This window comes from Zeus faber (assembly GCF_960531495.2).
Source record: "Zeus faber genome assembly, chromosome: 20".
Classification (NCBI taxonomy): domain Eukaryota; kingdom Metazoa; phylum Chordata; class Actinopteri; order Zeiformes; family Zeidae; genus Zeus; species Zeus faber.
Genome location: NC_137207.1, coordinates 3,879,322 through 3,903,543, shown reverse-complemented (window position 1 = coordinate 3,903,543; position 24,222 = coordinate 3,879,322). Strand labels below are relative to the sequence as shown.

The 24,222-nt window shown below is 42.9% G+C and overlaps 2 protein-coding genes across 4 annotated transcripts; both read right to left on the bottom strand.

Moving 5' to 3' along the window:
- Nucleotides 1–386: 386 nt before the first annotated feature.
- Nucleotides 387–22,256, bottom strand: LOC307245923 (transmembrane protein 100-like). Of its 3 annotated transcripts, none has more exons than XM_080021662.1 (3): nt 22,124–22,256; nt 20,559–21,045; nt 387–503 (listed from the first exon to the last, which is right to left on the bottom strand). In XM_080021662.1, the coding sequence occupies exon 2, from the start codon at nt 21,011–21,013 to the stop codon at nt 20,570–20,572; it is 444 nt and encodes a 147-aa protein (XP_079877788.1). In that variant the 5' UTR covers nt 21,014–21,045; nt 22,124–22,256; the 3' UTR covers nt 387–503; nt 20,559–20,569. The 3 variants fall into 3 exon arrangements, with proteins under 3 accessions (XP_079877788.1, XP_079877787.1, XP_079877789.1); XM_080021661.1 differs by lacking the exon at nt 387–503 and adding an exon at nt 19,124–19,684; XM_080021663.1 differs by lacking the exon at nt 387–503 and adding an exon at nt 19,124–19,684 and having other exon boundaries at nt 20,559–21,041; nt 22,124–22,170.
- On the bottom strand, nt 2,552–2,896 carry smim36 (small integral membrane protein 36; the record flags this gene model as incomplete). Its single annotated transcript, XM_080021950.1, has 1 exon — nt 2,552–2,896. One exon carries the CDS (start codon nt 2,894–2,896, stop codon nt 2,552–2,554), a length of 345 nt encoding a protein of 114 aa, XP_079878076.1.
- Nucleotides 22,257–24,222: the final 1,966 nt, after the last annotated feature.

Here is a 24,222-nt window from a genome sequence, read left to right as displayed (position 1 = left end):
TCAAGACAAGATCTCACTTATGATGGTCTCGATCGTTGGACTTGAATATCCGAGCTAAAGTCCTTTAGTGTGAGCATAAATTGTAAGTGCCCGTCCGGAAAGAAAATCTGCTGCCTTCCAACAACATCCCACTTGAACAACTTCTGGCCATAAAGATGTTTTGTATTAGGATTGGCTAATGTTGGCTACACATCATAGCATCTGTCGGATTAAAGTATTGTATCCTGAATGGCTATATTTCACTCTTACAAATGTTTTGCTGGTTTACACAGTGATATAAAATGTCAAATTCAACATGAAATTCAAGTTCAATTCAAACACGTCCACACAAATTAGGATGGATCCTAAACCTCCCGGGACCAGACGGGAACAGATCCCGTGATGTTGACCTGTCTCATTGTCAGCACAGTCTCCAGTACAGTAGATGAGCAGGGCGAGCGGTTGTGATAAATTCAAGTCAGATTCCATTTCCATTATTTCTTCTTTGCTACAAGGCCATATTCCTGGAGAAAAAGAAAAAAAACAGTTATGATGACATTTATTTCAATGAAATGTTTGCTATTATGGGCATGGGTGATTAAACTGCTTGTAGACTGTGGGTATAAAGTGCTTAAGAACAGTTAGTTACAGTTAGGCTGCAGTTAGTTATATACTGATTGTGTGTTGTATGGATGTCTGGTTTTGGAAAATTTGATGTTTCCCAGTGGCAAAGTTTCCATTGATGATGGATCAGTCATCTGTTTATCTGTGTCGTTTTATGCCCGGGAATCACACTGAGGAAAACAAATATGTTTGCAATTATATGAGTAATTGCACTGTAATTACGCTGTGATTACATTGACTGACAATATCACATCTGCCGCATGCATTTTGAAACAGAGCATTCCTCCTTCCCCCCCTCACCTGTTACATAAAATGTGTTCACTACCGACTTAAGTTTTAGAGTAGCGTAAACAGTGCGGTCCTGTCTGCACTATGCGAGCCAACGACAACGAGGGGGTGGGGTGGACAACCAAATAGACCCGGCAGAGTTATCCATTCGAGCAGACGACAGATTAAGGATAATAATCAGAAGTTGTCGCAGACGGCAAAGCGCTGCAACAATACATCTTTTTGTTTGTTTGTTTTTTTCTTTTGACAGAAATTATTGTCTCGCGCGTACGAGATCCTTCAACTAGCTTCGAGAGGGTATGTCTCCAACCATGAAGAAAGAAATAGGTCCCTGTTTTTTTTTTAAAGAGAACTAGCTTTGGGATCACAAAGGTTTTTAGAATTTTAAGACTATGCACTGCACAATCTTCATTACATCCATTTTTTTCTCATCCGGGCTAATTATTTTTGCGTACTTGCCTTTAGTCAAGTATTTAACTCCAGAAAAGGCAGTTTTTTGTGTAGTGCTGGTGTCGTCATAGGCCGCATGGACGCAAGTATCTGGGGGCAGGGTGCCATACGTCAGAAAGGGCCTTGTGACGCTCTCCAACCATCCGACCATTCATTATTTCCCTTTCCCTTGAGGCTTTGTGTCACCAGCCTATGACTGATGGAGGGCATTACGGGTGTGCGGGATCAGCCGGCGGGGTTTACAGGCTGGTGGTAGAGGTTTGTTAAGTGGGACTAAGTAGAGCTGCATCACCACCTAGCACTGGGGGGGTGTGATGGAGTGGGAAGCTACACTGATGGACAGCGGTGGCTCTTGTCACAGTAGCAGTTCCCTCCGGCATCCCGACCCTGTTCCGAGAAAAAACACCATAAGTCCAGTGAAGTTATTGATTTGTCTCTTTTGTTTTGCTTTTATATGCCGGCTTTTAAAAACAACAATCCACAAGAGCCTCGAGCGTACCAAATGCGATGATCGATATGCCGATTTTGCAGGGCCAGCCAATAATATCTCCCCCAACAGTGGGGTTGTTTCGTGTAATCGCCGGGTAGATTTACACTGCTTGGTTAGACTTACGAGGGGACACATATATATGCTGTCGTTTTTGATTAACGCAGTTCCTGCCGTTGATAATGAAAAACAAAAAAAAAGTAGATGAGGGCACACTCAGAACCTTATCCGACACGGCCCCTAAATTATGATGCGTACAGATGCGTGTGGGTGGTTAAGGGTGGGGTTTTCCTATAGGAGTTGCCCTCAACTCATCGTCAGCCATGTTTCCCCTGACCCCAATTTTACCCCCCACCTTAAGTCTACCAGCAGCATATCTGATTAAATACTCTTGTTAAGTATTTAAGTTCTTGATGCCTGACTCTGGCTCTGGAGTCTGAAAACACACACGCACAATGTTTTGTATATATGGATGGAACAATGGATGTGATGGATTCATGACCTTGAAGGTCTATCTATACCTGCGAAGTAAAACGTCAGCATGGAGATCGGACCAAGCCACAGCACAAGGTCCATCCGCAAAGCTTACCCTCTTGTATCCCCAGTGATATTTTGACGCCAAAAAGAAAAAAAACGAAATAAATATGTACAGGTCTAAAAGAATACTGTACAAAATGATTACAGGAGCACTTCCTGTGACCACTGTCCACCTTTCCCTCCTTCTCATACGAGAGTGCTTCTCTTCTCCCTCTCCCTCTCCCTCTCTCTCTCCCGCTCCCGGTCCCGGCTCAGGTCGGGTGTTGGCGGTGCGGTGCGGCCCGCCGCAGTGTTGTTGGGCTCATAGCGGGACGAGGCGGGCGAGTTCTGCATGACCACCAGGCGTATGGGCGACTGGCTGGGTGGCGCCGGTGGCTCAGGCACGTACTCCTTGGTGGGGTCCTTCCCCCGGCAGTCGTACAGGATGCATGAGATGAGAAAGACCAGGAGCAGGATAACGTAGCTAGCGACCAGGATGATGAGGTTGAGCGTGACAGGGTCAATCTCCAGGTAGAACTCCATGAAACCCATGGTGCCACCTCATATCGCAGCTCCCGCTAGCACCGCAAGAGAGACCAGTCCGGAGCCGAGTGTCCAGAGAAGAAGAATCCGGGAGTCCCGCCCCTCACCCCACCCCACCCCGCCTCGCCCCACCTCGCCCTACCCCCCGCCTGTGTGCCACCAGTGGCTCGGACTGGTAGGAGGAGAGGGGGATAGAGAGAGAGAGAGAGCGAGAGAGAGAGGGGGGGAGAGAGAGAGAGAGAGAGAGAGAGAGAGACAGAGAGACAGAGAGAGAGAGAGAGAGAGAGATATTTGAACTTAGAGTGATGAAGAGGTTATGTCCAGAGGAACCCGGAGATACGATTGTCCAACGTGGATGTCAGTTACAGAGTACAGGGATAGACAGCTGGGTCTGGGGGGAGAGAGAGAGAGAAAGAGAGAGAAAAAGAGAGAGAGGGAGGGAGGGAGGGTGGCATGGCAGAGAAATTAAATGAAGAGCATCAGTGAGTGAGAGTGAGCGGGAGGGAGAGAGAGAGAGACAGAGAGAGAGAGAGACAGAGAGAGAGAGAGAGAGACGGCGACAGCAGGCCAGGATGGATGTGAAGGCTTTGTGCTTAAAGGACGTTAATCCGCGCTGCTCCTCCAACCTTGAATTTCTGCAGCCAATGATTAAAGCTGCTCAGTTTAATAACTTAAGCCACCATTTTAATTTTGCCAACTGCACATACAGTGGCAGGGTGAAGCAGGCAAAAGAAGAAAAAAAATATGGACAGCAAAATGGAGGCTGGGACTGTCTGTGCAAGCAAACACACACACACACACACACACACACACACACACACACACACACACACACACAACCCTTGCTCGCTCGCTCTCTCTCTCTCTCTCTCTCTCTCTCTCTCTCTCTCTCTCTCTCTCTCTCACACACACACACACACACACACCCACACGCACACTCACACACATACACACCTGTCAGCTTTCCATGAATGTCACTTTCAGGATTTTGGAAATCATGTAATATGTATTAAATAACTGTCGTGTTACGTCAACAGAGGTGATTACATTTTCGATTTTGAAATCAAATTAGACTGTCACGTGCCAGTTCTTAAAACCCTATTAATATTTTTTTAATGTGATTGATATGACTTTAAAAAAGGAATATATCCTGTGCCGTAATAAACTTTTCTTTACTCTGTTCCTCTTCATCCATCATGGATTTAACCTTTTTGTCGTCTCTTAAATTTCAGCACCGGCCACGAGCCCTTGTAGGACCTATTGTTTAGTGAATTGCTTTTTTTTCTCCGTAATAAACCATATGGACTCTAGTTGCCAGGGAGGGAGGGAGGGAGAAGAGTAGTCTTTCTCTAAACCTAGATTCGGACCATATGGCTAGAAGGGTGCATAACAGTAGGTCTAAGAGCTTTTTGACCGTTGACTTCGGGAGTCCTCCTAATAGATGAAATGTAACGTGTGTGTGTGTGTGCGTGCGTGCATGCGTGCATGTGTGTGTCGTGCGTGTGTGTGTGTGTGTGTGTGTGCATGGATGTGTTCATGCATTCCTATGCATTCCTACGTTACACCCCCTGGACTTCATGTTTAGTTGTAAGCTGCTCAGGCACAGACGGTCACCATTTTATTTATTTATTTTCTATATAGCCGTGACAACATTGACCGGAGATTATAAAACAAAATTCTTCCCTGTAAAGTCGTGAAGAACACACCGGGGGGGGGGGGGGGGGGGTCTGTGCAAAACAACCAAAGCTGCTCTAGTACAAACACACCGAGCCATCCCATGTGCCCGTCACTTATCCTTATCACTGCGGACATACACTGGAAAACAAATCTTAGAAACTGAAGGCTGTTGAGAAACCTACCACAGGTGTAGTTGCTGCAGCTTCTCACTGTGTTTCTATGCAGCATTTGATCGGTGGATCTAACTGTGCAATGTAAATGGTGATGTATGCAAGGGCGTAACTTTGGTTTGAGAAGTTAATGCTCCTCTTGGTTCTAAACCTAAATCTACTTTATCCACATCAAATTTCTTATACACGAGTGGACACTTGTAAAGTTGGTTATACATTGTCAAATTGTTTTAATCATTACACGTCACCGTAAATGGGTCACCATTGGATCTATCTATTCTATCTATTATCTATTTTATGGATTTCACTTTCTCCATTTAGCTGCCAAACAAGTCCCCTCTAGCCAATTTCACTTTCTGCTTTCCCCCTCCATTTGCTCTTCACACTCAAAACAGTAATTGAACTGCAGTGATAGACAAAGCAGAGTCTCATGAAAACTAGACCAGGTACTGAAGATGGTGTGAATGATGGAAAGAGAGAAAGTGAACATAGTGAGGCAAAGAGCCTCAAGGGGGAAGACGTGTTGGTCAAACAAGAGATTGAAATTTTAAACCTTTTCATTGCTAAAATCAGTCATTTCTCAGTGTATGTATACACTGGGGATTGTGAAAGCGATGTGCGCAGGGATCTGCGGACATAAGGCAAACAGAACTGGATGTGGCTTTTAATCCTGCTGTGTGGTGTGTTATGTGTCAATGTGGTCATCCACATGTGTGTGTGACTGGCTGCTGGTGAAAACATGGCCAAACAAAGCCTCTGACGGCAATCAGGCTAATTCCTTACAAAGTCAAATGGCCTTGTCCCCTTCCATCTGTGTAGGTTTTTCTAGTTTCTAATGAAGGAGAGAGACTCAACAGGATTAGGTTGGAAACCAGCAGATGGGCCGGTCTTCAATTGTTAAAGGAGAAAGGTGAATGAAAAAGCCTTTTTGCAGGCAGTCATTTGAAGGATGGTAAGTTATAAGTTATACAGGGACATAGGATGGGGGACATGAGTGCTGTTGTCCTTTGACTGTGGACAGGCTGTAGTTTATGGCTTTTTCCCCCACCAACAGACCTTGTTGAAGTACCTGTGCTGATTTCAGCTCCCAAGCGTACCAACTGGGTGGGGTAGAGCTCAGCAACACCAGGCCATTGATTGGCCAAAGCTTGGGATTGGGACCTGAACCACAATGGAAAAGTGCTATCATTGTACTGTTTCATTTGAGCAGGCTTGACTAGTACCGGGCTTAACGGACAGTTAAGAAAGTTATGCTAGGTGTTGACTTATAAGTGAACACCTCCCATGAACTCTAGGCCCTTGAAAGCAGGGATTCCCAACCTTTTTTGCACCACAGACCGTTTTTTTCCCATGACAATATCATTGCAGTTTCACGATAAATATACTGTATATAGGAAAGGTTCTGTTCGCATTCTGATCACTCTTCACCTTGGCTGCTGCAGCATGTGCAGGCTGTGACGTATTGGTGTGTGTCTATAGAACAGCTAATGCTGTGTTCCATTGAAGTTAGAATTCGGAAAAATTCAATCCCGTACTCTGAAAAGTGTAAAGGAACAGCTGTTTAAGTTGGAATTTCAGAGTTGATCACTCACGCCCGAGCTTACCAAGATAACAGACCTGATATCATGGCAACATGGTGGTGTCCACCATTAACGGTGAACAACGTTCCCTTTGTATCGATTTTTATTTAAAAACACATGGAGCTGGTCACTTTTAACTATGCTGTGGTTTTTATGTTATGTTAATAAGGGACCGACTCCAATTTGTTATGAATACGGATGGGACCCAAATGCAGGACACAGACTTAGTATGTAAAGTATGTAAAGTATGTAAAAGGGAAATGTTTGTTTTAGGATGGGATCCTGGCGTGGAGACGGAGTAAGGAAAACAGATGGGAACACAGGGGATGGAGGTGCGGAGCTGGTCGGTAGCGTGGTGGGGAAGCGGTAATGGACAGGCAGACAGGACAGCAGGCAGGAAGGGCCATCCTGGAGGCAACCTGAGATGCAGGTTAGCAGAGCACAGACAGAACACAAGGAGGCGTTACCATGAGCTCACACGGTGCAGGCAGTTATGAAGGCACAGGTGTCAGTACCCATGGCCGGCCACCAGAAGTGCCGATTCAGGAGGAATGTGTCCACTGGAGGACGGACAGAGTGGGTACAAAGAGACAATTAGTGGGACCATTACCTGGATCCAGCTGGGTCTGCTGGGCCTCCTTGATCACCAACGCCTCTCCCAGGTCACCCTGGCAACCACACAGGACGACAGGAGAGTGGTTTCTGGGGCAAAGCCAGTCACTTCTGTAGCAAACTGATGAGTGAGTGATGAGTGTCGGGCTACAAATTCTTGGAGCCAGGGCGATAAGTGAGGGTGAAGGCGACACGCCAAAGAAAGACGGAAGTTGAGGTGTTTCGCTGATATGATGTAGGCCAAGTTCTTGTGGTCGGACCACAATATGAACGGGAGTTCAGCCCCTTCAAGCCATTGCCTTCATTCCTCCAAGGCGAGTTTGACCGCCAGCAGCTCTCGATTCCCAACATCCTAATTCCACTCAGCAGGGGACAAGTGACAGGAGAAAAACGGCGCAGGGATGGAGCTTCTGGTCCTTGGCCGAAAACTGTGAGAGTACAGCCCCTACCCTGCAGTTGGAGGCATCGACCTCCATGACAAACTGTGTCAAGAGGTCAGGGTGAATGAGGACTGGTGCAGATGTGAATCGTCTTTTGAGGTCTAAGACGGCTGCACTAGCCTCAGGGTTCCATGGAAAGGGGACAGCAGGAGATGTGAGTTGGGTGATGGGCGTGGCCACACGGCTGTAGTCCCTGATGAACCAGCGGTAGAAATTGGCAAAGCCAAGGAGCCTCTGGAGCTGCTTCACGGACATGGGATGGGGCTACTCTGCTACTGCCTAGATGTTTACAGGCTCCGGTCTCACCTGCCTAGTCTCGATAATGTATCCAAGAAAAGAGACTGAGCTGGAACTCACACTTCTCCACTTTAACAAAGAGCCTGTTCTCGAGGAGCCTCTGAAGCACCTGTCTGACATGCACAACATGTAAGGTTGCTTGAGAAGACCAGGATATTGTCCAGGTAGATGAAGAAGACTCGGTTGAGGAGTCCTCAAAGCAAGTGCACATGACCAGTAATTTGAGATATAGAGGAGCAGTTCGATGGACGACCTTGTAGGAGAGCACCATCTTAAATTTTATCTGAGCGGAGATGGGAAGCCAGTGAAGTGACGGAAGGAGGGGAGTGACAGGCAAATTTTGTAGCCCAGGCAAAAGAGTTTGCAGTAGTGTAGACAGGAAATGACAGGCACCTGAGACAAAACTTGTGTTGCGCCACTCGTGAGGTATGGCCGTATTCTTCAGATATTGTCGAGGATACACCTGCAGGAGTGAGTTGTAGCAACGATGTGGGCAGAGCAGGACACTTGGTAGTCCAGAATTATCCCATGGTTCTTGGCAGTCTAAGAGGGAGATATTTGGCGTTCTCAATGGTGATGGAGCGGTGTGTGTGAAGGTAGTCTTTCCCACGGAGAAGGAGGAGCTCTGTCTTGTTGAGGTTGAGCTTCAGGTGGTGCCCAGACATCCTCGATATCCCAATATTTAGATGGAGGAAAGAAGAGGTATAAATGAGTGTTCATCAGCGTAGGAGAAGCAATGGGAGGAGAGCATGTCACCAAGGGATTTAGTGTAAAAGAAAACAGCAGAGGTCCCAGGATCAAACCCTGATGGACTCCGGTGTTTAGAGTGCAAGGTTTGGATAGGGATCCCCTCCATGAGACCTGGTATGAGTGATTGACCAAATATGATATAATGCAGGTGTGTGGAAATCCTGTAATTCCAAGATCATCTAGGGTGGAGAGAAGGATTTGGTGATTAACTGCGTGAATAGACGGATCCCGGAGAATCAGGACAGAGGGGTAAAGCATTAACAGTGTGACACTCTTCCCCCTCCATGAGTGCAAAGTGGAGGATAGAGGAGGGGATCGGATCCAGGAGGCGGGTGATGGGTTGGTTGGACTGGACGAGTGTCTGTTTATTCATCTACCCCTGACACTCATTATTGCACAATCCTCAATCTGCAATAATCCATATTCTCCTAGATCAATCCATATCCACTCGCTCAGCTGTTTCTGGAAGCCAGGCACTCACCCACAACCCAGTAGTAAAGGCAAAGCAGACTGGATTCTCCCACTGACTGGACCGGATTGACTGACTGACTCTGTGAGTGTGAAAAACAATAAAAAATTTTCTTGAAGGTTTTTATTTCATTTTCATTTAGTTCCTCTTTGAATACTGCACTGAATTAACACTTGTTTAAATTCATGAACTGAACAGAACTAAAAAAAATGTTTTTCCTTTTGGGCCACAAATTAAGAAAACCCAAATTTTTGAATTTGATTATTTTATGTTATGTGGATTTTGTGTGTTTTGTGAAAATTTTAATATATGAATATTTTGATGTTTGCACTAAGATTCTGTAGTTGTGTGTTCTTGTTGGGTTGAGTAAGTCATTCACTGAGTAGGGTATACATTTTTTATAAACTTAAACTGGACAAACTTTAGCTTTAGCTCATCTTTTATTGTCACACATACAAACCACAACACATGCATTACGTGCAGCTACAGGGGCCGACACACACGTACACGCACATGGAGGCAATGAAATGCCTTTCCACTTTTTTACCCCCATCGAGGCTTGTCCTTCCTCCAAGGGGCAGGCCAGGAACGGTGGGCAGCTTACAGTGTACGGGGACCAACTTCAGCAACCATCGCTGGTCAGACACTGTTTCTTGTGTATGTTTTTAGTGAGGGTTATTATATGTTATATGGAGGAAACCCCATGTGAGCACGGGGAGAACATGCAAACTCCCCCTAATCGGGAGATAACCCGCTGGAGCGCGGTACCAACAGCGCACCAGGTGGGAATCAAAGCCAGGACCTTCTTACTGTGAGGCAGCAGTACAATGCACTGTGCTGCAAATTGGTGAAGATTGGTGTGCATCCTTTGTGAGGTTTGATTTATAACATATATTTTATTATAGATTTATATTATTGTAATATTTATAATATGATTTATAATTTTAAAAAAAGGACTGACAGTCTCAAATGTCAGGAGAGCAACCTGGTTGGCACCCCTAACAAAGTTAAACTGTCACACTCTCTTCGTGGACTTGTGCGCTGTACAGACGTGCACTGCCGAATGTTCATCGTCCTTAGGAGTAATTTCTTGACAAGCCTTTTATTCAGGTATGATAGCAGATTGTACTATGGTAAACGACAAAGTTGTATTTTTGACAGCACAGATGCCCTCCAGTGAAAACTCCCTGTAGTTCCCTTTAGTTCTTCTGGGGCTTAGGTAAGCTTGGCTGCTACAGCTACCGCAATGCAGCAAACATGTTGTATATGTCACAAAAATGCCACCTCTATGACTTACACAAAGAAAAAAGGTTGAAAGTATTTCTGTAACATCTCTAGTACACCGATACCCTTCATGCTCTGCTGTATTCTAGCAATGATAGGTCTTGGCAGTTCGGAAATTGCAGAGAAACAGACCAACTTCACAGGCTTGAAACGACCTCCTCAGAAGTTCAGAAAGCAGCCGCTTCTGACCATCGTGTTGTACGCTATTGCTGGAAAATCTTGCATTGTGCCAAGGAAGGGAAGTTACTTCTGTGCGTCAAGGCTCTCATGCACACACAGCGCGGTTTTCCTTATCTCCACCGATCCAGGCTCTGGTTGGCACATCATACTGTTTCGCAGAGGCGCCATTCTTTTCAAACACAATGCATGCTTCCGTAACTGGGTCAACGTTACTTTTGCACACCCCTCCAGTCTATCACGGCGCCCCCCGGAGAATCCTGCATAACAGTGCAGCGCTTTCTTTTTCAGCAGGGCCTTTAAATCTATCCACACGTTTGAGCAAATGAAAGAAACAGATGCGGTGAAAAGCTGCAAATGAAAAAAAACCCAGAAAGGAATTGAAGCACTTTACAATGACGAGGACTCAAGGGAGACTTAAAGGGCCCACCTGCTATTGTTGCCATGCCCAGTGGCGTCTGGGTCGAGTCTAGGCCAGGGGTACTTTTTTGTTTATTTAATTAAAGATAAGCTTATCTTAAACAATCACAAACAAAGTCAGCGGTTCTAAATTAGATTCCCTGTCATGACACTTTTTGTTGTCTATTGCATCCCAAATGTCAAACTTCAGCATTATGCATTAACACTAACGTTGCAGGTACACAACACAAATAATGATGTGACGCATGCATTTTCATTTATATGACATGTTGGCATACTGTATGTCTTTATCAGCATTGTCGCAATATAATATATTATGCGGTGTCCTCGAAAAATAAGAAGCTTGTACTCAACTTAGAAAACATATTATGTGGTCTAAGTTGAGTGCAAGCTTCTGTTTTTGCATAATTGCTTTTAATTACTCCCAATTACTGAATAATTACTCTAAATTAAGTTATTTCATCAAACAATAATTCAATGAATCACAAATTAAATGCATCATTTTATTTTGAACGTATATTTTTAATTAATTTTAAAATTTAAATGTTATCCTGAAAACATTCCAATTGTTTTGAGGAATATTTAATAATATCCACCTTAACAGCAATACTGCTATGTTTGATTCATTTTTATCTCATAATAAATCTGAATTTCCTTTTTTTTATAACAGTAGGCTTAATTTCCCAATGACGCCTTTCTGAAAGAGGTATTTCCGAACACTGTATTTTTCACAGATCGGCAACAATGGCCTAGAATGTTTCTGTATAATATCAATCTATGAATTTATGGAAAAACAATACACTATATTTATATGCTTACTGGCTAAAATATGGCAATATTGCTGAGTTTAATGATGAAATAAAAATGAATAATAGGCAGCACTGTTATTGTGGAAATGTCTATTATGAAATATTTTTAATAATAATTGGAATGTTTCCATGGAATATCTCAAAACAAAATGGTTCATTTTTATTTCATTCGGAGTAATCCAGTTTTTTGACATGGCATGGGTTTTGGAACATTGGAAGACAACATTACCATCAACAAATCAGCAGAGTGAACTGGCAACCCTACGCATTCCTGGCAACCCTATGGGCAACCGTATGTGTCACAGGCTGTTTCACAGCTGACAATCCCTGCACTTGACTGCACTTGAAAAGTACTTCCATTTCCAAGACATCAAATTCCATTAAAACAGTTGGGGATTATTTTTTAAATAGTTTAAAACAAACTGCCGACTTTCAAACTGCTGTAGATACACTAGTAATTTCAAGCAAAACATGTCATAAACTTCTAGGAGAGGGTCTTTTTATGGTTTGCTTTTAAACTCAAGCAAAGTGATTTCGGAAGTAAATCCTAATCTAATGTAGCTTTTAAGATTTAGGTTGGACTTTGAAGTGTTTCTAGTGATTCATTGGCCTGCTCAAAATAACTCATACATTTTGGCAAAAGACCACCTAATGCTATATAAATACCTTTTAATAATCACTTATGTTTCACAAACCTGTTAACAAACCTGGCATAGGAAATCCTTTTGGATTACCTGCCTTAACTGGAAGACAACCTGTCCTCAGTATAAATCTTGCAAAAATGCTACACCCTCATGGCCTTGAATCAATATAAATAAATTAAGTGAAACTAAATACCCATGACAACTGATTACCATTTGATTTATGTGACAGTCTGTGCACATAGAAAACAAATTTACATTTTCCTTAACGTTATGGCCGTTTCAGAGAGTGCACAAATTTAAGTGGGACTTCAATGACATTAGCATTATTACTCATTAGGACTGAAAAGGTCCGTTTTGTAGCCTCTCTGCAGGGCGGCCAGCCTCATCACGAGGGGGGCTGTGATTAAAAATAGCAAACGCAGTGTTTATGTCTAAAAGTCATGCTCTAAAAACCTTTCACAAGTTAGGAGATTTTTTTTTGTGAGAAATATAGTAGACTACTGTGAAAGCAGGAAGTGAAATGAGAACAGCACTTGACCTTGGAGAAGGCCCCATTGCAAAGATTCAAATGAGTGATGTTCTCACAAACTTGTGAACAATTAGGTCATATCGACCAAATGTTTTAAGGGACTCAGAAGCAAAAGAGTTGTTTATTCGCGACTCGGCAACTGCAGTCGGACACAAGGGCATAAACTGAGACTTGACTCTCAAGCGATAAGAGCCGACAGCCCCAGGTTGCGAGTGACACGTGCTCCCGAAGCAGAGGCAATGACACCCAAACCAAGTCTTCAAAGGGATCTGTAAGGTGCAGGTCACGCATGCGCCTCAAGCCCTGCTGCAAATATTCTACTTGTGAATGGAAAATAATTACTGAGGATTCGATTAATGTGGAAAAAGGGTTAAGGCATTGAGAGATCTTCACATTTTGTCAGCATTTACTAACTACAGTAGTAACAATTAGTAACAGTTTATTACAAGCAGATAAAAAGTTAACTTTTTATCCTGGGCAGTGTTCCTGGTCCCTTGTCTATAATACATATAGCATATATCAATCACATCAATCATACAATCGATTAACTTATACATTTGGAAGAGAACATCCTTCTAAAGGGGTTTTGCAGGGCTGGGGAGCAGGGGAATTGCTCAAAGTTTTGCTGCAGGGCGTGGTTTGCAACAGAATCCCACCACCTCCCTCCCTCTTTCCTGCTCTCCCACTGATCCTGAATCACTTTTAATAGTCACCGCTCCCTCGTTTGCTTGTCAGGTCCTTTTCTTTTTCCCCCCATTGAGGGTTTTTTTGGCGTGCAAGGAGAAGGGAGTTGGGGGAATTGGGAAGACAGGAGGCAGGAGAGCGTGGTGGGGTGGTATGGTGGGGGTCCTTGAAACGGCCACTGAAGCTCACACCTCTGGCTCCCAAATCGGACACCACTACACGAAAGTTCCTCGGTGTCAGGAAGGGAGGGTCGCTGTGGAAAAAAAAGAAAAAAAGGGATTTCCCCTCCTCGCCCTGTTCCCTCTCTCTTTCTGTCAGTGGCTCAGCGCTGAGTCAATACGAGGAGTCGGTTGGTCATTTCAGAGTTGCGTTCTGATGTGGCCATGGCCTAGAAAACCACATATGGAGGAAAGTCCCAAATATATACAAGACCGAAAACATATAAATAGGACAAGGACAAGGAAGAAAAAAAAAAAACATTTAATGGTAGACTTCACCATTCTGTCATTTCAACAAGTATATATAGCTTCATGTCCAAGCTCGGAGTATGACTTAATATTGACCAGAGGCTAAAAACAACCTCAAAAAGCTGCTTTAGAAATAAACTTGTACGGCTAAACTTATAACATAAGTAACATAAGACACAATGCAAAGCAAGAAATTGTTGTCCAAGTATGGAATCCTCACTGATTATTGTTATTATTATTATTATTATTAAGAAGAAGAAGAAGAAGAAGAAGGAGAAGAAGAAGAAGAAGAAGAAGAAGAAGAAGAAGAAGAAGAAGAAGAAGAAGAAGAAGAAGAAGGATAATTACTGATATTATTTTGAATAATTATGATACTTATTATTATTATTATTATTATTATTATTATTATTATTATTATTATTATTATTATTATTATTATTAATAATAATAATAATAATAATAATAATGATAATAATAATAATAACAATAAGAACATAATAATAATAATAATAATAATAATAATAATAATAATAATAATAATAATAATAATAATAATAATAATAGCTGCAGACAGCAATACACAGGGTCCAGTGTAGGTGCCCCATAGTTAGAATGCAATTGGCGAGCCGGTCCTGGCTATCTAAAGTCATAGTGATCAACACCAATACAGCCAGTAAACGCCTAAGCATACATTAATTGGAATGTTGTGTTACAGAAAGTATGTGTCCTTGGCAATTCTGTTATTGCATAATTTATAATATATTCTCTTCCTAGAACATTATCTTTAATTCCACCAGACGTTTTCATGTCCTGATAAAAGTCAGTTCCCTTTGTCAAGGTTTCAGAGAGTATTTTAGTAATTTTAATTGTCAGTAATAGAATACATCTTTATGTTATAATGGCAACACATCTGGCTTTGGCCAGATGTGTTGCCAATAAAAATGTAATAAGGGGATGGTAGCTCAGGAGGTACAGCTGGTCATCTAGTAGTCTAAAGGTTGCTGGCTCGATCCCTGCTAGCATGCTGTAGTGTCCTTGAGCAAGACACTTAACCCCTAATTGCTCCTGATGGTGTCCATCGGTGTTTGAATAATTGTAAGTCGCTTTGGATAAAAGCATCTGATAAATGATTAATGTAATATGCAGGTAAATATACTGTAGATGTAGAGGCGTAGTTCTCACTCTGATCTCTATTTAAACTCGGAACTGTTTTGAATATGATATAATTTTCCACCCAAATACAATAATCCTACAAACTATGTAAGATACAATGTCTGTATGGTTTCCAGGCTTATTAAAATCACATTGACTTGCACGAGTAAAAAAGGTTTAGACAGTTATTATTATTATTATTATTATTATTATTATTATTATTATTACTTTTATTTAAAAAAATCAAAAGCATAGCAGATGCCTTTTTTTAAAGCTCCTTGGGTTTTGTTGCGTGCATCCACATGAAGCTGCAGGGAAGTTTTTTGGTCAAAATTCCTGCCTAGATCTGATCTCTTTGGCGACTCCCAGGTCCAAGCGTGTTTCAGAGCTCCAACAGGAATGGGAAATGTGTTTTAGATTTCCTGTGTACATACAGACATATGGATATGGTTTACATGATTGTTTCCGAAACTTTTTTCTTCCACAGCCGTTTTTACAATAAAATAATCCCATGGTATACTCCTATCCTGTTAACCACTAAAAACGGCAGAAACATGTAGAACTGTGCTTGTCATTGTGATTATTATTATGGTCAACTAATAGTGACAATTCGCAAAAGATTCATTGGTAGGGAACAAACCTTTTAGATCACACAGGAGTCAAAAAGTCCAAGGCATTAGGCAAAATTCTTATTGAATGTGACTAATTTACTCTTCGCATTCCACCAAAATAAAAAATTGTGGTAGAATTAAACGATTCTTGTGAATATTGAGATGGCAACTCAGAGCCAATCTGACTCTTCCGACTCTCGTTCTTCGTTCAGGAAGTCCTCCATAGCTCACCGTGCGTTACACTGGCTGAATTGAATGAACGACGAGTGGGAAAATCAAACGACTCTTTTTACTGAGCGACTCGTCAAGAACCGAATCTCAAAAAAGAGTCCAACCCTTTATTACTACTTTCACTCCGAGTGAAATGTGTTCTGCTGGAGCCGGTATAGGAAATGTGAAACCGGCGTCACATTGCTGAAACAAGCCGCCATATTTGGGGGATCACTTACATTGACTGTGAAAGATGGCTTGGAAGTCTTGTTCGGTGAAACTGCCACAGAAAATCTTGTAACCATCTTGTGTGAAACCTCGACCCTTCCTTTTTCAATTTTTGTACATATTGTATATTTTAGCAATTTCTCCATGCCATTGAATGGAAGTAAAACAAAATGGTGACCGGAGTTCATAGCAACCCATAGCAACAGTAAACTTTACATTCCCTATTCTGGCTGGAACTGATGAATTAGAATAATTAGTGCAGCCATAATTTCCATTATTCCTTTTTTTTTGATACACTGGTTTACACTATTCCCTTTCAGCATTAAGCTGAAACTCTATGCAGAACCAATGTACAGGAGAGGTTCGATGCCTGGCAATTTATTTTTGGATTCTGGATTTTTACAGTACATCAAGTGTCATTAAGAGTAGTGGTTCTCCACTGGTTTAATTTCAGGATCCACATTCGTCCACAACTCAAACAAAATTTGAAAATTTGTACTATTCAAATTTATTTCACAAAATTAATAGTGCACTTATCCACTATACTTTTGCACAGTTTGATGTGGAAAGCTTAAGTGAGACTACATTGAGACTTTGACCTGTGGGACATTCATAATACAAGCTCATACCTAACCCAAGCCTAACCCTGTCGTTGCAATCGGTGTTTCAAAATAAAAGCACGGAATAAGATTTTGCTTACCAGGCTTTGCAATACATCTTTACCGCCTGAAAGGAGATCGTTTTTGGGTAGGTTTCAAAGTTTTTTATTAACCAGGCAGTTTCGTGTATAGATAGAAAACAGCATAAAGAAAGAAAGAAAGGAAAAGGGTCTATATAATACACAATTTATCGCTTGAAGAATAGGTTTGAATGCAGTCCAATGGGGCACACACAAAATAAAACAGTATACAGTATTATACAGTATTACATGTATGTTTGAAACCTGGAAGATTGCAATATTGTCCTAATCAGCCACTTAATCTTAAAAACCACCTGCCTAATATTGTGTAGATCCCCCTTGTGCCGCCAAAACAGCTTTGACCCGTCGAGGCTCAAGGAACTACACTGTGCCAGACCCGCCCGGTCTGTTTGATGGTCACGTCTGGCCCATGTATGTCAAACACAAGAACATCACTGCATGGACTCCACAAGACCTCTGAAGATGTTCTGTGGTATCTGGCACCAAGACATTAGCAGCAGATCTTTTACATCCTGTAAATTGCGAGGTGGGGCCCCCATGGATGGGGCTTGTTGTTCCAGCACATCCAGCAGATGCTCACTCGGATTGAGATCTGGGGAATTTTTCCAGAACAATTTTTGCAGTATGACAGGGCACATTATCCTGCTGAAAGAGGCCACTGCCAGCAGGGAATACCGTTGCCATGAAGGGGTGTACTTGGTCTGCAACAATGTTTAGGTAGGCGATACATGTCAAAGTAACACTCACATGAATGCCAGGACCCAAGGTTTCCCAGAAGAACATTGCCCAAAGCATCCCACTGCCTCTGCCTGCTTGCCTTCTTCCCATAGTGCATCCTGGGACCATCTTTCCCCAGGTAAACAACGCACACATACGCAGCCATCCATGTGATGTAAGCGAAAACGTGATTCATCAGACCAGGCCACCTTCTTCCATTGCTCCATTGCTCCATGGTCCACTGAAGCTCACGTAACCATTGAAGGCGCTTTCAGCTGTGGACCGGGATCAGCATGGGCACTCTGACCAGTCTGCGGCAACGCAGCGAGCTACGATGCACTGTGTGTTCTTTCTATCATAGCCAGCATTAACTTTTTCAGCAATTTGTGCTACAGTAGCTCTTCTGTGGGCTGTTGAACTGACTGTTCACTTGCTGCCTAACATATGCCACCCTTTGACAGGTGCCTTTGGAACGAGATGATCAATGTTATTCACGTCACATGTCAGTGGTTTTAATGTTGTGGCTGATCAGTGTATGTAATACTGGAAATATTAAATGGTTGAAAGCCTTACACTTTATTTTATTTATCTTATTTTCCTTAACTCTTTTGCACTTCTGAAAATCGTCTCTTTTGCTCTTCATGCTCACGTAAGAGACCAGAAGCAAGAAGTTGCACCGCACATGTATTGTAGCGACTGGGAAAATGGTTTGTAATAATAAGTGATTTTTGTATGACGTTCTATGACTATTTCCATGCTCATTGTTTGCCCCCATTGGACTGCATTGAGGCACAGCGAGACGCTGCAGCAGAGTGGTCATTTTTCAACAGTAAAGCGTTCAGCGAGATGATTGTGCTGTGGTTGAAAGGGATGGGCAACACTGGGCTAAAAAATCCTCACCTGTAAAGGTTGACAAGAGCACTAAAAAGAGACATCACAAGCCAACTTCATCAACCTTAATAGTTTTGCCTGAAACACAAGTGAGAACCAATCTCTTTGCCGGGGGTGGATGGTTAACAAATAGGAAAATAAAAATGAACATAACAAGAAAATATGATGAAAAACAAAAAAATATATAGGTGTTGAGAATAGTTGATAAGAACAAATTAATTAGGAAATTGTGAGCCTTCTACCTTGGCCATTTCGGGTGGTCATGGTCTTCGAGCCCCTAAAGTCCCAAAATGTTTCACCCCATCTTAAAAACTGAGGGTTGCTGGGTCGTCACCAGGTAACGCAACACTGCCCCTAAACCCATTCTCCCCTGTTTTAGTGCCTTCCCCTCTTCCTCTAAATCTGCTCCTACACTCCATGCCTTTACTCTCTCTCTCTCTCTCTGTCCCTTTCTCTGCTCTTCTGCCCCCTTGGTTTCATTCCACCCCCCACCCAACCACCCCTTTACATTCTTGGAACGCTCCATACCAGTGGAGATAAAGTTAGCACTCCTGAAGTGACAACTTGTTGTAACTGGTGACCCCCACCCCCATCCCCCAGCCCCCATCACCCCCCAATCACCCCGTCGCCACCCCCCATTCCTCCTCCCTCCAGGAGAGTGACGCAAACTGGGGGCCGTTCTGCCATTCCAACTGCTGCCGGCAGGACGCTAGGCAACGTAAACACCACAACAAACACAGGGGTCTCAGCTTGTTTATCCTGAAGCTCTTTGGCGAAACACAATATTAGCGGGAGTCATTCCTAAAGCAAAGTCTTAATCCGGCTCATCAACACCCCGGGCATCTCAGATTTATGAGGACAAATGTATTTATTTAGGTTGATTTCTCCGTAGACTCACAATAAATAGCGCAGAGGATATTACACAATACTCCCAGGGAGAGCGGTAAGGTTTCTTTTTTGTTTATTTTTTTAAATCAAGAACATAATACGCTCATGCTAATGTTACAACACGGTACACATTAAAATGAGTTAATAGGTTTAATACATATTTAATAAAGCGCGGAATATGTGATTAGTGGGTCGTTTCCCACCAAGAGTGCACTAGTTTCAGTCATACAAAGCGACATACATAGGCAGACTGGGGCTGGACAGTCTTTTGTCACCGAGTGACAACAACAACAACAACAAACATGAAGTACCTCAGAAACACCCCCAGCTCAGTAGCAAGTGCTCAGTCACACACCCGGTGGTAAGTATTGAGTCCAGACACCATTTTTTTCTGTAGACAAAGAAAAAAGTGAAAAGGTCTCATGGGAATGGAAGGAAAGGCTCTTTGCAGTGTCGTGTAGTGGTGCAGACGAAGACGATTCTGGGGAATCGTTCCACAAATGTTTCCTTCAAGGAACTTTTGAGGTTTGACCACTACACTCTTGCATATGCTTATTTAACCTTATCGCAGGGGGAGGGATTTGTTTGTTCCGCCACATTTCTGCCATCAACCACCCATTCAATATCTCAAACCTCAAGAACCTTTTAGTATTCCAAAGAACCGTATAAGGCAGATCAAGGTGAACGATCCAGCAGTACCAGTTCATAACCATTATTTTTCTGTGTTGAGTGTGCGATGGAATATAGGACTGGGTCACAAGGGGTATTCCTGTGTGGTGAGGGTTAGTTATTTTCAACAAAATGCACCTGCTGGCCATTGTTCAACCAATCTTCTTTTACCGCCAGATGCCGCCCATGCTGAGGTGGAGATATCAGTTTTATTCTCCTTATCGTCCTCTTTCTCAACAGAGGCCATCCTAAGGTGTTCACGCGTTTGAGTAAGCCAGGAGTTTACCCAAAATCCCGCTTTTTCCAACCTAGCTGTCAACCCAGCTGTATCGGTGGGTTGAAGTCCGGATTGTCTGAAGGTTGGTTTCTACATCTTGCCCACCTTGCTCATTGAATATTAATCTTCTGGTAATGAGGCAGTTCTTGCAATTGATATAAGATATGGGGTGATTTCAATGTTGTTTAACATAAAGGGGGGGGTGTCAACAAGCTGTTCCTCAAAGTTTCTTTGTGTGAGAAGGAAGCTGGAAGCATTCGAGATACTAGTTACGGTAAGCCCTGAAAATGGAAAAACGGTGACGTCGGCTCAAACCTACTTCTGTTCTGATCAAGCCACAAAGGCGCCGTGGCTGGCCATGAGGGCTGCTTGGCTCTCTCTGCGCTCGTCCCTCTTCCTCCTCCTCTGCTCCTTCCTCCTCAGACGGACCCTCCAGCAGGCAGCACTGGAGCCCAGCAGGCCCAGGCCCGCTGCCAGCAGCGTCAGCCCCAACACTGAGATGTTTGAGCCGTGGGAGTTGAAGGTGTACGCCACGGCGGTCACGACGACGCCGGCGATGAGGACCACCACGCCGAAGGGCACCACGCAGCGGTAGCAGGACGCCTCGGTGCCCCCGGTGGCGGCCGATAGCTGGGCCTCGTCGATGTGCGGGACAGTCACCGCGGCGACGGCCCCATCCTTCTTCGCGGGCAAGGGCGCTCCCGCCGCGCTTCTCGCTGTCTTGCGGGGGTCATCTGACATGGTGATCTTGCTGGCAAGGAAGAGGCGAGCCATGTCTCAGTGGGCGGCAATTATGCAGCAGCTGGCTGAAAATGAGGATGAGCATTTTAATTTGACAGATTTCCCTATTAATTTACCTTACACACTAACCCTGCTCAATGGTGGCTTGACAGTGAAACAAACCATTTTTTGCACAATTTTGTTTACATTTACATTGTGCTTCGGTATTGACATCACAGTATTGTACAATAGAGGTGTCTGATCATTTTCCAAAATGCCATGCCATGAGTCAATAACTTTTATAGTATAGGATAGTTTAGAGGGATTTATTTTAGTTTAACCTTTTAAGATGATGAGACACAGATAAAAGGTTTTATAGGTAAAGATGGTTCTTTGAGAAACCATACACGTTCATAACAAAACCCTTCACTGCCTTTATTTCTGTGTGTAGCTGTAGGAGAACATTTCAACAATAAAAGTCTCAGTATGAATTTCTACCATAAACATGGAAAACATTTAATTATCTTAAAAGTATTCATTTAGGCAGAAGAATGTCAAGATGACAAAATCTTTGACTTTTAGCCTCATTCTCTCACAATTATTTGCGTGTGAATCACAAAAGTAATTTACTTCTGTCAAACGATTTATTAACGTGAATGCAAAGTCTGAATCGGTCACATTCAACATGAATTATGCCATTAAGCCTTTTGTTCCACGTAAATTCGGTCCTCTGTAATTATTTTGAGATGATTGCACAATTAATTTGGGAAGATTCTCTCGCTTTAGGTGTTAGTTTGGCACGTCCGAACTGAGTCAGGAACAAACGACTCCTTTGCCAGAGTGACTCCAGCATCCAGAGTCATTTAAAAGAATCGTTCGCGACGAACGAATCGCTCGCAAGTCTTGCATGACGACAGAGGAAAAACCGTTCGTTTTGTATGGATATCTTCTCGATATGATGCCTGGTTTTGGGGTGCTCTTCATAGTCAGATTCTCTGAGTGCAGTGTGGTGCAATAAGACACCACGGAGGGACAACTGCGCAAAATGCACACTGGCCCGTTGCCACTGCGCGAAGGATCCCTGAATTACATCAAACTTTTTCATCTTAAAGTTGACAGATCGGTCTTATCTAACCGCAGCGAACAAGGTGAAAAGGAACTTACCGCGGTATGTCCTTCAACAAATGCTTTGAAAATACACTACATGGTCCTGACTGAGAGGATCATTTGTTTTTTCCCCCTCCCAAACTGACAGATGCTGCGGACGATCGAGGACGCGGTCGTGTCCCAGACGGAGTGGCTCGTTGCCATGAATCTGCATCTGAGAGAGAGAGCGAGAGAGAGAGAGAGAGACAGAGAGAGAGACAGAGAGAGAGACAGAGAGAGAGACAGAGAGAGAGACAGAGAGAGAGAGCGAGAGAGAGACAGAGAGAGAGAGACAGAGAGAGAGAGGGAGAGACAGAGAGAGAGAGAGAGAGAGAGAGAGAACACTTACACACAGCTGATCCCAAGAACAACAGTGCGTTTGCCTGGGGGAGGGTCTTCAGACCTTGCACATTCACTTAACTGAAAGTGGAGTTTTTAACTCTGTCTGTCTGTCTGACATTTGGCTACATCCATGCATGCATATATCCGTCCTTCCTTCTTTCCTTCCTTCCTTCCGGCCTTCCTTCCTTCCTTCCTTCTTCCTTCCGTCCTTCCTTCCTTCCTTCTTTCCTTCCCTCCTTCCTTCCTCCTTCCTTCTCCCTTCTTTCCTTTGTTCCTCACTCCTTTCCCAAATTCAATTCACGTTTATAGTTTTCCAAGTTTTGTAAAACACAGCGCGAATCACAGAAGACGCAGAAGCAGCGAGTGGCTGGATGTGAATGAGTTCCGAGAGCCTAAGCTTGGACTTCTGTAAGGTTGGATGATGATGTCACAAAGTGGGCTGCTGCTGAAATGAATTAAATCGCCTCAATGTTTTTCTACTTCCGGTAAAATTACGACAGTTTTTCACAAGTGTCTACTCCAAATGTACATCAATATTGAATACGTCTGAAACGGCCCAGTTCTAACGAGATCTCAACCATGTCTGTGCGTACTACCGTTCCAGACACTTTTAGCCCGAAAAACGCGAAGAATATTAAAAATAAAATAAAGTTCGAACAATAATAATCCAGCCCTGTATTGTTACATACATTGCATTACTCACCCACTAGGTCATCTAAAAAAATACATAAAAATTAGACCACAATCAACAATTGATCCAACAACTGAACAACTGAATTATGAATTGATTTCATTGTAATAATTTGAATACATTTAAATGATAAGTGAATTGTAAACTTTTGTTTATATATATATATATATATATATATATACATACAGTATATACTGTATGTATATAAAAGAAAAAGGTCAAACAAATTCCCTTGGGATTTAATCAAATCACAGCTTTCTACTGCCAAGAATGTATCCGCTTGCCACAAATTCCCACATGCCCCAATGCCTCTCACCTATACAGTACATTAACAAACATACCGTCACATATGCTTGTGTAGCTGTGTCGCAATATCAGCTGCATCATGTCATTTTCTATTTCCTCTCCCTGCTGTCGTAGATTTAGCATTTCACTGCTGTGGTTTGACTGAATGTGAGTGAGTTGAGTGACTGAACTTCAACGCAGTTCAACAGGATCACAATACACGGAGCCATGTTGCGATCTGCAAACAAAACGTCTCCAACTTCCCTTTGGGGTTCCACGACCCCTGGGTGGAGAACTGGCCTCGATCAGATATTGACATCTGGCAGCAATTAACTAGAATATGTTTATTATCCGTCCGCAATGTTGTCTGTTGGAAAACTGAAACCTCCTGTCTAAATACAAAACAAAGGCTTGGGTTCTAGCTGTGGTGGTCTACCGGCGAGTATTTGTATCGCGAACATTATTTATTTATTTATTTACTAATAACAAAACTTTTATTCTGATTCCTTACACCTATCTAACACTTGTATCTGGTTGAAGTTAGAAACAGGTGTTCAGGCACTTCAATTTGAGCTTGCGCCAATGGTCAATGTATGCTTTGATTGTATAGCCTCTCATGAATCAATTGTTTCTAGCCTCTAAATTAATAAATGAAAAATGTAAATGCAAGACTGGACATTGACGAGCTCTGCCAGATTCAAAACGAGCAAGGATATTTACACTGGAACAACATTTCACTTCCATTTTGGAGCAAATTATTTTCCAGTACTGGAGGATTCCCTCATTAATTCCCCCTGTA

What these genes read in the sequence shown, in the direction of transcription:
- LOC307245923 (XM_080021662.1), bottom strand. Translation starts at nt 21,013, where the DNA reads ATGGCTCGCCTCTTCCTTGCCAGCAAGATCACCATGTCAGATGACCCC.